The sequence below is a fragment of the Kogia breviceps genome, chromosome 1 (genome assembly GCF_026419965.1).
Source record: "Kogia breviceps isolate mKogBre1 chromosome 1, mKogBre1 haplotype 1, whole genome shotgun sequence".
NCBI lineage: Eukaryota > Metazoa > Chordata > Mammalia > Artiodactyla > Physeteridae > Kogia > Kogia breviceps.
This window is the reverse complement of record NC_081310.1, coordinates 47,568,679-47,583,894: the sequence shown is the minus strand read 5'-3', so window position 1 is coordinate 47,583,894 and position 15,216 is coordinate 47,568,679. Positions and strand designations below refer to the sequence as shown.

General features: G+C 46.4%; 1 protein-coding gene across 2 annotated transcripts in view; it reads right to left on the bottom strand.

Annotated features, from left to right (window-relative positions):
• TNR (tenascin R) overlaps nucleotides 1-15,216 on the bottom strand; it is a 425,553-nt gene that overhangs the window by 43,345 nt on the left and 366,992 nt on the right. For both annotated transcript variants that reach the window (XM_059066113.2, XM_067031156.1), the window contains 6 exons: nucleotides 8,694-8,783; nucleotides 7,335-7,598; nucleotides 6,449-6,718; nucleotides 4,847-4,966; nucleotides 3,787-3,933; nucleotides 1,109-1,228 (listed from right to left, as the gene is read on the bottom strand). In XM_059066113.2, coding sequence (XP_058922096.1) covers nucleotides 1,109-1,228; nucleotides 3,787-3,933; nucleotides 4,847-4,966; nucleotides 6,449-6,718; nucleotides 7,335-7,598; nucleotides 8,694-8,783 — 1,011 coding nt within the window. The remainder of the gene's footprint in view (nucleotides 1-1,108; nucleotides 1,229-3,786; nucleotides 3,934-4,846; nucleotides 4,967-6,448; nucleotides 6,719-7,334; nucleotides 7,599-8,693; nucleotides 8,784-15,216) is intronic.

Here is a 15,216-nt window from a genome sequence, read left to right as displayed (position 1 = left end):
CTCAGACTTGCCAGTTAGAAAAAAGGACATAAAGTGGTTTTGGTAAAACTCATACTTAGTGAACCTGTGCTGGTATGTAGTAATCACTGATTCCCTTCCAGCTTATTTAATAGTCTGTTTTGGTTTTTACTTTCCCAAGCTTTGACAATCAGTTTACTTTTCAGCTTAGAGAATTGACTTAATCTGTCATTTTTGAAAATTAAGACATCTGCCTGCCTTCTCTCTTCTGGTATCTTTGTTCTCTGGATTCCTGCCTATAACCCACAATATTCTGTGAGCACATGTATAATTTAGGCAGGAAATAATTTTCCTTGGCTTAGGAACTTGAATTACTCAACACTATTTTGCTTTGGGCTTCTCTGTTCAAGTTCAAATAGTGTTAAGGTGAACAAGTATGGTGAAGAAGACGTTGCAACTCAAGATTTCATGTGGGCTCAACCTTTTGGGATGGATATGAGTAAAGAAGATCAAAGCAACAGAAGCGCTTAGTAGTTCTGAATCCTTTGTCACCTGTTATCATGGATGGTCCCTTAATGTTTTGTTGGCTCTGTAAATATCTAGAAAAGTCAGCTTTCTTGCCTGCAGCATTTTGGGGCAAGTTCTGAATTTTGTCTTCCAAGTGCTATCTCTGTTTTTGTTTTCCTCTTGGTTGCATACTCTTCTTATACCTTTTATTTATTATTATTATTATTATTTTTGCGGTATGCGGGCCTTTCACTGTTGTGGCCTCTCCCGTTGCGGAGCACAGGCTCCGGACGCGCAGGCTCAGCGGCCATGGCTCACGGGCCCAGCCGCTCCGCGGCATGTGGGATCTTCCCGGACCGGGGCACGAACCCGTGTCCCCTGCATCGGCAGGCGGACTCTCAACCACTGCGCCACCAGGGAAGCCCTCTTATACCTTTTAGATTCAGCTTTCTCAATTCTCATAGTTGATACAGTTCACAGAGTTTGGGGGCTATCTTGAGGGCTTTATGGTGAAATTAAAGCAGGAAAATTTCCAATTTTCTCTCAGATGGATAAAATGTTTTGTTTTTTTTTTTTTACTTTCACACTAGTCCTCAGCCCCAGTCCCCACCATTCCCCCCGATGCAGAACCGCAGACACCCACCTGCAAAGTGTGTGAGAACAATGACGTAGTTCTCCACTTCACTCACTGGTGCCTTCCACTGCAGCAGAGCTTCTGTTGGAGTGATGTTGGTAGCAGTCAGATCCACAGGATTGTCCATGGCTGAAACAGTACAGGAAAATATCAGGTAAAGGTAAGAGGAACTGCAGGATGGAAGAGCAGAGAACCATCTCCTAGAGTTTCACCCAGGATGCATGTCTGCTGCTGCCCTATACAAAATAATGAAGTGAGTGAGGACCTCTTTCCTTTCTCCCCTTCTGATTCCATCAGCCCCTTCCCCTTCTCCCATTCCTCCTTCCTCTCAAGCACCCCGTGCTCCCCTAATTGCCCTCAGATCTTCCTTTTTAATTCATTCATTAAGCTCTTATGTGCAGAGTGCTGTCAGGTGTTACAGGGGTGTCCAAGGTATGGATGTTGTGTTTTAGATATTTAAACCTAGATGGAGAAACCAAGAACATGCTGTAGAAACTATTATATTTCTAGTTAATGAGCTAATGTGCTTCCCAGGCTCTTTGTTCTTTGATAAATACAAGGGGCATGCCTTGTGGAACAATCTGTTGATGAACGTCATGAAGTGTGGTGGGAGTTCCATGAGGTCAGGGAGTAACCCCAGCACCTGGAACTTAGAAGTTACTCAGTAAATACTTGTGGAATGAAGAATGGGACTCAGGTTGCCTTTAAAGTCAGATCTGATTACTGAATTCTTGCTTTGCTACTTACGAGGCTGACTCTGTACTGAGTCCTGGGGATCCTTTTTGTGGCACAGAGAGTCAAGGGACTTCATCCAGGCTTAAAGCCAGGAGTGCCTGTTGAGGAACAGAGGTTGCTCATCATAGCACCATGTTCTTATTCTCACTTGCCTATGCTCCATGCGTTTGTTTCCTTGGTGTACCTCCCTTCCATAAAGTTGGGATTTATCTTAGAAATGCAGGTTATTACAGTAGTTTAGGCATCAGCTCACCCTACGTGTCATGGAATTTACTTTTGGGTACCAAGATATGCTGTTGATCTGGTCCTGTTCTCTAACTGAAGGTTCTTATCACATGTCTCTGTCTTTTATTTCAAAGAAACAACCATAAAGTATGTTTACAATTTTAACATCTGAATTGTACCCATAATCTGTGCCTTGAACAAGGTGTTCGAATGCAACCTTATTGAAAAGAAACAAAGAAGAAAAGTCTTACGAGACTACCATTAGCTTGACCTCTCTGAGATTGACCATGAGATGCTGAGGAGTACTCATTGCCAAAAGTTATAAAATCATAGATATCATATTAAAACAACAAAATAAATCATTTCTGTGAGTAATCTGTTTATTGGGAGTTGCCAAAATAGCTCTGCCTAAACTTGAAGGAGGGCAGTTTGTGTTGGTGCACTACTGAATACCTGCTTTGGAGAGACTTGCTTATGACCAAGAACCCAAGGAATAAGTTTTTGATCTGAATTGTTGTTCTCCTTTACTTCCAGAGTAGGAGGCTCTTGAAGTCCATTTTATTGTCCTCACTGAGAAAAACCCTAATTTCTTTAACATGATTTCTAAGACTTTGAGGAAAGTATGGGGGGTGGGGGGGGCTTCTTTTTACTCATGACATCACTTCAGGTCAATATCAGTTGATGCTTTAAGGGTCACAGATAACTTGATAGAAAGGGTAAGATTGAACCAAAAACATGGCTGCATTATCTGTAGTCATAGGCATGCAAGGAGATTAGGGAAGATTAGAACTAGAACATCCTGTGGTGTCTTTAGATGAATAATTTTTTGAGTTTCTGAAGGATTGTTTCTTTGGCCATGGCCATAGGGATGTTCTTTCTGGGCTAGTGAGTGTATCTGTAAAAGCAGTGAGGAATTCCAAGTTGCCCTCGTTCAGAAAATATGATTCTCTGAGGGAAGTAAGAAGCCTCAGGAAATCCAAGCATTCTCCTCATGAGGCAAGCTGGATGTTTTCCTGTGTGCTAAAGGAACGATAGCCTCATGGAGAGTTAGGTCTGGGGTTGCAACAGGAAACTTTGGCTGTTCCCTCTTGTGTCTTCTACAGTAAATCTTTCCTAGTTTTGCATGATGGGCTGGCTGAGGGGTCAGAGAAGGAGAGCAGGGGAGCTGCTGCCAGAGCCCTGTCCTCAGGCCCATCATTTTTCCACAGAAAAGCACCTCCTTCCTCCTCCCTGGAGCATAAAGCAAGAACAAATGCAGCTACGGTGATTTCTGGTCACATAGGATGAGGAGTTTCATGACCCCAAGGGTCATTACTGGAATAACAGCCCCCTTTTACTTTTTCTCTAAGGTAAAGTTTCCTAGTCTGAGTCTTTTTAACAATTAGACGGGATGAATCAGATGTCTGTTCTGGAATTCATTCTGTCATGAGTCTTTGGAAGGTTACTTTTCATACTGGAAGTTCCATGAAAATATCTGACCTAAACCAGTAAGACTCTTGGAAGCTGTCTCTCTAAACTCCTAGTGTTACAGAGGAGGTCAAAGGGGAGAACGTTGCAAATTGTTTTACATAACAATGTGAGTCAGAGGAGCACCCAGGAGAGGAGCCTGGGATCCCAGGATCAATGTCCTCTGCATTAGCCGGGACAACTTCACTCTTTCCCTCTTTTCTGGTCGCAGGTCCTCAGCCAGGGTCCTGACTTGGCCCACGATAGGGAGACATGCCCACCTGTGTGCACAAGAGTGCAGATCCGCTCGCTTTCCTCCCTGCCCCGCACGCTGTTGAGGCTGATTTCATATTCGGTAGCTGGGTACAGCTTGGTGATGGTGAATTCTGTCACTGTGTTGGGCACCACTGAGCTGTCCAGTCGTCCCACTAAGGAAGAACAGAAGCCACAGGGCAAGTTCAGTGGATCCCGTATATACGCAGCTCATAATACAGGAGCTCCTGGTGGCACTGTTTTTTTTCCTGAAGCCAATATGGGTGCAAGTCTCAGCACCCAGTTGGGGGACGGGGAGGCTGGGAATGTTGGAACTTGAAGAGACCTTGCATGCTGATCCCACCCCCTCATTATATAGGATCCCAGGAGCAAAGGAAAAAAACCCTATTTATTAGGTGGTTTTCTAACAAACTAGTCTTAAAGCAGTATAGAGGGAATGGCGGAAAAGAGTGGTCCATGCAGCCCAGAGACAGGGTATTCTGGAAAATTATCCCACCTCCTCAGTGAAAGTGATTGTACCCTCTACTTCATTAACAATTCCACATGCACCAGCAAGAACTGTTAGGATGCAGGTGAGGTCTGGGCTAACTTCTTCTGACTCATAACTTGGCTGGAGTGGCCATAATAGGACCACCGTCACTGTGGTTCCCTCCAAGGTTCCATCTGGCTCTGTGGTGTCTTTAGGCATCCCCTGGGGTGTTTAGCCTTGGACTTTAATTCTCTCAGAAAAGTGCATGTGACCCTGGCTCTTGGTAGATTCTTTTAGAGTTCTTTGTTTCTCGCTACACTGTCTGGATAATGGTGACCGATTAGCATGGTTCACTCTACTGGTGAAGGGCCTGCTTTTTGAGTGAATGGAATCGAGCCTTTTGTGAGAGGAGTTGGTGAGTTCTGGATTCCTTGGCTGCTCCTCATCAACCCACTCTCATTCTGATGCAGCATGCTGCAGAGAGGAAGGAAATTGCAGGCAGGAGGGTGATATCCCCTGGGATACACTAGTTCTCCCATAACAATCTTCATCCAGCTCCAAATCCCATTCATCTTTGAGAAACAAATAAACTTTATTACCTTGTGTTGGCCGATATGATACTCGGTAGTAATCAAAAGATGCAACAGGAGGGCTCCAGGAGACCATAACTGAGTCCTTGGTCACATTGCTGATTGTGATGTCTTTGGGGGGATCAATTCCTACAAGGCCCCGGGTGGTTATGGGAAAAAGACAGGAAGCACAGTGTGAAAAACAAATTCCTATTTTTGGTTTTATGTGAACCAAGAGCTAATGGTGTCCCAGAGGCAGACAAGACCTTACTTTATACTAGGGCAACCTTAAAACCATGATCAGGCTGAAGTCTCACTTGAAACCTCATAGGAGTGGCCAGTGTCATGCTCCTGGAGAATATTTTATTAACTTATTTATTTTTGTTGTGTTGGGTCTTCGTTTCTGTGCAAGGGCTTTCTCTAGTTGTGGCAAGCAGGGGCCACTCTTCATCGCGGTGCGTGGGCCTCTCACTATCGCGGCTTCTCTTGTTGTGGAGCACAGGCTCCAGACGCGCAGGCTCAGTAGTTGTGGCTCACGGGCCTAGTTGCTCTGCAGCATGTGGGATCCTCCCAGACCAGGACTCGAACCCGTGTTCCCTGCATTAGCAGGCAGATTCTCAACCACTGCTCCACCAGGGAAGCCCCTGGAGAATATTTTAACAGCATGAAGTCAAGCTGTCAAGGTCTGTGCCTGTGCAGCAACTATTACCTATCTGTGGGCCAACTGGGAAATTTCCTTTAAGTTTGTATGCTTTATTTTGAACTGCGAGTAATGGTCATTCTCTCTGGGGCAGCTTCTCTTGGACAAACCCAACTCTCTCTCTATCTCTGTTAAGCAGCCGCCTTTTGTTCAATTTGGAAAAATTGCTCTTGACTGTAGAGGGATTTCAGAGCACAAGTCCAGAACAAATCCACTTCCCTAAACTGTATTTTATTTATACTATATACTTTGTTTTTTTGACTACTGGAAGATTGCAGGGTCAAAACCAGCTGAGTGTTTAATCCACTTGTTCAGTTTATGAATTCTTGTAAGTATGTAAGAAACCACCCAAACACACATGTCCTCACTCACATGCACACTCATATTTGTGATTATATATGAGAAGGATGAGATACAAGTGATCCAATTCAGATGAGAGTACCTGTGTTTTCCAAACAACATGCAGATCACCCCATTCTCAGAGTACCAGCTCCCTGTATGGTTGCATGCTAGTCCCATATGATCCTGAGGAAGCATCATTCACATCACTGAACTCACTTGGCAGTCAAGAGATGGCACTCCAGAATAGGAACAGATGTCTCCTTACTGTAGAAGGGTTTCCTCTTGGAGACTAGCTCTCTCCAGGGCTTTCTCCTAAGTTGGTAGTGGGAAGACCTCTGGACCAATGCATTAAAGGCCTGGCCTCCTCAAGACATTGAGTCCATCCTACCTTCTAAATGGAAGTTTCCCATCTTATACATTTTGTGCAGCCCTGGAAGAGGTGGCTGTTTCAGAACAACTCATAGACCCTCTCTTGATAAATGAGGTGGTCCCTTACTCCTTGGGTGTTTCTCCTTGTAAATTTCATTGACTTGTTGAAGGCTACTGTGGGAACCCCCCTCACCACCTGCTGTCAAGTCCTCCAGCCTCACCTGTGGTGATGGAGCCCATGATGGGCTCAGAGGTCACTGTGCCATGTACTGCCACCAAGTTCACAATGTACTCGGTGGCTGGCTGCAGGCCCATCAGGACAGCATGCCTCTTGGTGGCATCCAGAGAGACCTCCATCATCTCTTCCTCTTCATCCCGGGGGCTGTAGTTCAGAATGAGTCTGTCTGCTGGAGGGGATGGGTCACTCCAGGTGATGTTCACACTGGAGGAGGTCACGTGAGAAAAGTGCAAATGGGAGATGGGGCGGAAGCCTGCAAAGCAGAGGACATGGATGGTTCTGAAATCCACATGAGGTGGTGGGGCCACTGGGATAGAAGAGGCATCTGACTGAAGAGATCTGCTTTCCATGCAGATAAAGACTACACCTTCACCTGTTGACCCAGAGCTTCCACATCCTCACTCTCCTGTCCTGTCTACTCTCCTTTCTCCAAGCCATACACTACACTGAAAAATGAATGCCCTCAGCAGTATAAAACCAGCATTACCTCTGAGTTATTCATAATACTGATGTAGGATTTAAAACCTCTATCCTGGAAGGAATTTAACATGATCCCATGGATCCTCAGAATGCCCACTGATTTTGTGCAGGCAGGGAATTATGAACAGAATCAACCACTATGTGCATCCTATAGGAAACCAGATACAAAATTTCAGGAGTGCAGGTAGCCTTGTTCATCACCCCCTTTACCTCCAACCATTCCCTCTTGAGGTATTTATTAGTTTCTCCACTATCTCTTCTTTCTCTACCTACATTCTTCCTTTCTCTAAAGGATATGGGGCATTGGAAGAGTGGGTTGCCTAGGTGACCTTCTCACACTAAGATCCGTTGATCCCTGAACCCAGCCGAGATTTCTGCTATCCTGGTACCTGTGAAGGCATCCACCGTGGACTCCAAGCTCTGCTGCCGACCCCTCTCAGCTGTGATTGAAATGATGTACTCTGCCCCAGGCTCTAGATCTGTCAGTGTGTACGAGGTCCTGTCCTTGGGCACAGTGACTTCGGAGGCGATCCCAGAGGATGGAGTAAATGTAATTCGGTAGTGGTCAATGGGGCCACTGGCCTTGGTCCAGATGAGGGAGATGGAGGTTTCTGAGGAGGCTGTCACCATGAGGTCTCGAGGACTGTCAAGTTCTGTGGATCAACATAAGTGGCCTATGTTACATAAGTTCCACACGAGGGCCAGTATTTATTGGAATTGGACACGCTGAGGATTTCTAAGCTATTAGCAGTTCTGCTGACCATGAAACTTGGCTTGTCATTGCTGACACTTATCTCACACTTTGTTAAGCACCTTTCCTTTGAAAGATGGCCAGGGGCTTGGTACATAGATGAACAATCTGCAGGAAGGCATTAGTAACTCTAACACCACTGAAATACACCCACCTCTGGGACAAAGCTGGCTGCTGATTTTTAAGCTCTCCATAATCATTTTCTCCCAGCCTTTCTCAGTAAACCAACCAGGGCAAAACGGGTACCACCATCAAGTAGGGATATGCCATTCCTGGCAACCGTAGTTACCTCTGTTCTGTGCCATTTTGACTGACCTGGCCATGGGTGTGCAGGCAACAAGATCTGAGGACTCCTGGGGACCCATGTCCATGTGGTTCTCTAGAGAGGTGGTCTATGCTGGACAACCTTGGGACAAGGATTGGTTCAAAACCCCCAGCCCAGCCCAGGCTGCTTGTACTTAAGTTACTAAAGTGACTTTGGAATTTGCCCAGGATTCGGAAGCAAAACTGCTGGATCCAGAATAGCAAGGGTCTCAGTGGACTTCTCCATTGCCCTTAGATTGAATGGGTAGTTTCCATGTCTAGACCTTCAGCCTGTGGCTTTTCTGAGGGCTTCTGTCCTACACGGTGAGGAGTACCACATTCTGCCTGCTGTGGGGTGATCTAGAAGGGAATATGACTTGCTACAACTCCCACTTATTTGGGGTTTTCCACCTCTGCTCTCCACAGCTGTGGGCAGCCCTTCAGACTGTGGGGGACCACGTGCAGATCTGTGGGGAGAGGGTGGCAGTCCATCCTGCACGTCAGATGTCAGCGGGCAGGCACAGGGAATCAAAAAGCTGCTGGTAGATGGTGTTCTTTGACTGATAATCGTCACCCAGGGACCTGTTCACTAGGGGGCATTGCCTTCTGACCAGTCCTTGCTGGGCTAAGCTTCCGTGGCCCCTCAGGCTTGCAGACTGTCCTGATGTCCTTCCACAGCAATCTTCCTACTCACCAGTCCTGGCATTCATGGTGGCTGGTACGCTTTGCTTTGAGTTCATGATGGCAGATATTCCAATTCCATACTCAGTGCCAGGCACTAGATCTGTTGGTAGATGCAGAAACAAACATTATTCCGTGTGTGTCAGGGATGGGGAAGGCTGGATGGAGGGAAGCAAATGACCTTAGGTTCTTGTTCAGATCTTGTGTTTAATCCTTCCCGAATCCACTCCTATTTTTACCTATTAGGAAATCCCAATTTCACCACTTAGGAAATCCATACCAAGTCAAAAGGACGAACTGATCAGTGAAGAGCTTCCTTCTTGCTGCTGGTCTCCTTGGGAGGGCAGTGAGGCTGCCCTTGTCAGTGACCTTCAGAACTGTGCTCTGCTGTGGAAGGTCTCCCTGAGGTACTTAGAGTCTCAGGTTGGCTACAACTGGTGAAGGGATTTCTTGCTTACATTGTGAATCGGGGGAGTGCGTAATCAAGAAGGACTGTGTGGACAGAAGCCTTTAAAGCATTTCTTGAACATTGTGGATGAAGACCAAGCTGTACCTTTTATAGACAGGGACTGAGGCCATGTGGGGATGTTTGCACCCTTTCTGGGGAGCAACTGTGGATGGACTGTCTCGTGAGCACAGGGCTGTCAGGCCTTTAATGTAGGGGCATGCAGAAGCCCTGTTGCTGTGGGCTCCCTACCAAGGGCACTCAAAGCTGTGGATTCAATGTTAGGATGACTTCTGGGGGACCCGAGGAAGCTGGAGAAAATGAAAAAAACTGCCCAACTACAGGGGGAAATTCTTTAGGGTTCAATATAAAGGATCTAGAATTATTTGGGGTGTCTCCCTACCCTCTCCCACATTCATTTTCAGATTAACTGGTTTGACTGGTGTATTAATTTCCTATTTCTGTTGCAACAAATTACCACAACTCAGTGGCTCAAAACAACACACATCTATTATTTTATAGTTCAGGAGGTCTGAAGTCTGAAATGGTTCAGCAGGGCTGTGTTCCTTCTGGAGGCTCTAGGAAAGAATTTGTTTCTTCGCCTTTTGTAGCTTCTAGAGGTTGCCTGCATCCCTTGGCTTGTGTCCCCATAACCCATCTTCAAAGTCAGCGGTGTAATATTTTCAAATCTGTTTTTCTCTCTGAGCTCTGCTTCCATGGTCCCATCTTCTCCTCTGTCTTATAAGGACCCTGGTGATTACATTGGCCCCACCTGGATAGGACAGACTGGTCTCCCCATCTTAAGATCCTTAACCTAATTACATCTGCACTTTCCTTTTTGCCGTGTAAGATGACATAGTCACACATTCCGGGGAGTAGAATGTGGGCATCTTTGGGGGCCTTTACTCTAGTACCAAACCCGCATCAAACTCACCCTCATGTATTAGGACTGGAGCTGCAGGAATATGCAACAAGATCAGATTATAACCTGTAGGGCCCCTCATTGTCCGCTTGAGTCCCTCTGGGAGGCTCTTTCTGGGGCCCTTTGTGGGCTCGACAGAACCAAGGCCGATGATCATGCTGTTCTGCATTTGTATAACATTTGTTCTTTTCAAAATACCTGACTGTATTTTGACTGTTGTTTTCCTCACAACCTTGTGAGGAAAGTGGGTTGGGGCGTCTTTTCACCATCTGTATTAATTTCCTGTGGGTGCCATGACAAAGGACGACAAGCTGGGTGGCTTAAAACAACAGAAATGTATTCTCTCACAGTTCTGGTGTCTAGAGGGCCAAAATCAAGGTGTTGGTAAGCCCGTGCTCCTTCCAAAGACTTTGTTGGGGGAATCTTTCCTTGCCTCTTCCTAGCTTCTGGTAGTGGCTGGCAATCCTTGGTATTTCTTGGCTTGCAGCTGCATCACTCGAGTCTCTGCCTCTCCTCTGTTGGTACGTCTGTTTGGGCTGCTATAGGCCAGGCAACTTAGATGATAAATATTTGTTTCCCACAGTTCTGGAGGCTGAGAAGTTCAAGATCAAGGCACCAGCAGATTTGATGTCTGTTGAGCCCCAGCTTCCTGGTTCATAGACCATCTTCTCACTGTGTTCTCATACCGCGAAAGAGCAAGAAAACTCTCTGAGGTCTCTTTTATAAGGTAACTAGTCCCATTTATGAGGGCTCCACCCTCATGACCTAGTTACCTCCCATAGGCCCCCATTTCACACCGGGAATGAGGATTACAATATACGAATTTGCAGGGAGGGACACAAACATTTAGTCCATAACACATGGCATTCTTCCTGTGTATCTGTATCTTCTCCTAATCTTCTGAAGACACTGGTCACATTGTATTTAGGGCCCACCCTCATCTTAACTTGATTTCATCTGTAAAGATCCTCTTTCCGAATAAGGTCACATTCACAGATTTCAGGTGGAAATGGATATTTTTTTGGGAGGGGGGATGGGGGGGGACACTATTCAAATCAGTTATTTCTTTATAAAAAGAAACTACGGCAGAGAGTAAGTCTGTGACCAGCTGAAGATGATCCTCAGGCTTCTGGCCTCAGGGTTCAGGGCTTTTAGGACTGAATGCCTTATCCTTCCCTTCATTTCATCCCCTCCCCGGAGCAGCTGTGACTTCCCCAGGAGCCCTGAGGTAATAGGAATGATTTTGAAAGGAAATGCATTGAGCAACCTTTCCTTAACAGCGGCTTGGATTAAGGAAGGTGAGTGCTGCCTGGGAGCCAGAGGGCTCTGCACTCCCTCCTCTTTGTGGCTTTCCGTACAGCCTGTGCAGTGAATCCCTAGTGCTCCAGTACGGCAGAACCTACCAGGCCTTACTGACCAGGCTCTCTGGACAGGATGTGTTAGAATCAGCCCTCTTTTTCCCTTCTCAAACCAGCTGCATTCATTTCCTAACCTTTAGTTCTTTCTTTCTCTAACGTGTCAACACTGGTGGAGGTAAACTTTGACTTTGAGGTCTGCCGTACTTACATGAATATTCAGGCTCTGCCACTTTCTACACGTGTAACTGATTACTTCACATCTTTGAGCTTCAGTTTCTGTAGAATGGGAAGAATAATAGTATGTATCTCAGAGGGTCATTGTGAGGATTAAATGAACCAATGTGTGTGAAGAACAGTGCCTGGCCCATTGTGATAGTAGCTCATGGTATTATTACCTTGCTCAGAGAACTATCCCAGGATTTTGAGTTGTTTTTTGGTGAGCCCCAGGAAGGTACAGGTTGGTCCTCGGCACACCTCTTTGCTGAAGCTTAGCCTGTTGGTTCTGATGAAACCAGTGATTTAGGGAGTCCCGGTGTCAGTGAGGAGCTGGCCCCTGGCTGGGCCGAGTACCTTTCACTAGAATGACTTGGGTGATTGCAATGCCCCAGATCCATTCAAAGCACACATTTATATCCGTCAGTATGTTCGGCGAGTCCCAGGTACATCCTTGGTTGGAGAAATTAGATTACCTTTGGGACATAAACTGCTTTTCTCAGACAACTGATTGAGACCTTCAATTGTGTATAATGAAGTAGAAATTCTCCGACGTAGATGAAGGGTGACAGATCGAGGGAGGAAGACAGAAATTACATGTTGCCAAATGGATCTACCATGTAACGTTTTCATCCGAGTTTCTTATTTATGAAGCTTAAATGAAATGTTCAATAATTTACAACGGAATCATCTTCTCCCAGAAAAGTGCAGAGCAGAATTTAAAGTACTCTCTTCCCAGGCTTTCTGTCTAGGTGATGTGGAAGTGAGACTTGCTTATGGGTTCCTGCCTGCCGCTTCCTTTGATTTTCAGCAGCTTTCTTCCTGTGCTACAAGTGAATTGTTGCTCTTTGCCAGCAGGTAAAATACACCTCTGCTGGAAAAGAAAATGCGCGTCTGAGGCATACCCCGTACACCTATATATCAGCACTTGGAGGACTCCTAGGGATTTCTCACTTTTTAAAGACCCCTTGCTCTCTATCAGTGCTCACTTTATCTTTCCATCCAGCTCCTGCAAGTAGTAGCATATGAATGGCTCTGTTCCCTTTCTTAACAATAGCTCAGAAAATTCATCTCATAGGAAACCACCACTCTGCATCCCTTGTAGAACTTCCTTTGTTCAGCTTAGAGGGTGATGCTTTTCTCAGCTCTTTCACTGCATATCTGTTCTTCTTTGAATTCCCAAAGCACACAGTTCATTCACTCAACAAACATTACTGAGGGCGTCCTTTGCGCCAGGCACAGGGTTGTATACTGGGGATACCAGGGTGAGGTGAATGGAATCACCCTTGTCCTTAATGAGATAAAAAGAAATCTGTACTGAAGAAGGAAATTAATTACTTACTGATCACCCATAATATGCCAAGCAATGAGCTGCATGCAGTAATCTAGAAGAATAATGAAGAAAAAAGAGAGGGAAGAAAGGAGGGATAAAAATCAAAAGAGAGGGCTTCCCTGGTGGCGCAGTGGTTGAGAATCCGCCTGCCGATACAGGGGATACGGGTTCGTGCCCCGGTCCGGGAAGATCCCACGTGCCGCGGAGCGGCTGGGCCCGTGAGCCATGGCTGCTGAGCCTGCGCATCCGGAGCCTGTGCTCCGCAACGGGAGAGGCCACAACAGTGAGAGGCCCGCATACCGCAAAAAAAAAAAAAAAAAAAAAAAAAAAAAAAAAAAAAATCAAAAGAGAATTTTAAGTGTCTGGTGGCCAGGAGGTCTATTATTTTTTGTTTTTTTGTGGGTTTTTTTGCGGTACGTGGGCCCCCCAATGAGTGGCCTCTCCCATTGCGGAGCACAGGCTCCGGACGTGCAGGCCCAGCAGCCATGGCCCACGAGCCCAGCCGCTCCGCGGCACGCGGGATCCCCCCGGACCGGGGCACGAACCCGGGTGCCCTGCATCGGGAGGCGGACCCCAACCACTGCGCCACCAGGGAAGCCCGGTCTATTATTAACTTTAGTTTCTTAGCGATTCATACCTGTTACCTCGTTTTCCCCTGCAGCTCTGCCAGGAGAGCCTTACTTATGGGTAAACAGAGGATCAGAGAAGTCCATTTCTTGACCAAGGTCACAAAGATAATATCCAATAAAACTGGGTTTAGAACCCAGGTTAATTGTTCTTTCTGACACATCATAGCATGGTCCCTGTCCCTAAGAGTCTTACAGGCTAGGAGAGGGGAGAGGAGTAAGCACATTGGAATTTGAAGGTGATTTGGCACTACACCATGGGCTGCTAACTAAGAAAACCATTTCAGAGTGGGGATGAGATCAGCATGGGCTGGAGTAGCCAGAGAAGGCTTTCTAGAGAAGGGACTTGAACCTTGAAAGCTAGCCAAGATTAGGAAAGGTTGCGGGTCGGCAGAGATATGGAATTTTCTGACTGGCAGGATGGGACATAGTGAGCAGGAAGAGATTAATTAGAGCTAGAGAGCAAGAGGAACGAGCAGATTCTCACCTGCACTGCAAGGACTGTGGGTGGGTGATAAAGACAGGATGACTCACTTCCCTCTGTTAGGAAACCTATTCTTCATGCTTCCTGCTGCAAGCAGGAAAACAGTGGGAGAAGGAGGCCCAGGAAACTGAGATTGCTATGTCTTGCCAGCAGAAACATGAATAAGATACCTGGGGTCTGCAGGCTGGCTTGATTAGGTTCAGATGGCCATGCAGAAATATGGACCCTTTCTGTCTCTGAATCCCTGGACTCATCTCCAGAATATCTGTGAAGTTCAAGTCTACCAAACTGGGGTTGGGGATTTGGTTGTCTCTAGTGCAGGGGTCCCCAACCCCTGGGCTGCAGACCCCTACCAGTCCTCGGCCTGTTAGGAACCGGGCCGCACAGCAGGAGGTGAGCAGCGGGCGAGCCAGCAAAGCGCCATCTGCGGCTCCCCATCGCTCGCATTACCGCCTAAACCATCCCCCCCACCCCCACCCCCGTCCTTGGGAAAATTGCCTTCCACAAAACTGGTCCCTGGTGCCAAAACGGTTGGGGACCACTGCTCCAGTGCATTTGAAGGACATCTGCCTTCAAAGGGAGGGGCAAACTGATGACCCTGTCCCCAAGGAGCTTGCAGTCAGTCTCTTAGTTTTTATTATCACAATCATGCTATTATGTTGTTATTGTTAGTCTTCTTGCTGGTCTCCTCAGTAGACTCTTAGGTCTTTGGGTCAAGGGATTTGATTTTTTTAATATTTTAATTCAGTATGTAGTATAGTGAAAAAAAATATATGATGCATAGAAGTAGCAAGACTTAGAGAATATCTGAGCTGGATTTTGTAGGATCAGGGGACATTTGGTTGGGGAAAGGGCAGGCTGAGAGAATAACCTATGCAAAGGTATATCTGGTAAAAGAACTCATGAAAACCAGGGACCTAATGTAGGGCGTCTCATAGGGAAATTTCCAGCAGGGAATTTGGGTACCAGAGGTTTCATAGATGGGGAGATATTTGGAGACAGAGGAACTTCTGGGAACCCCTAAAATCATACCAGATAGGCAACAATCTACTTTTCAACGTACTGAGATGTAAGCTCCCAGGCTCCCCATTCAGATATTCTTGGGGAATGGCAGATGCTTCTCCAGGGTTCTCCGAATGAGTCAGGCTTTGGAGG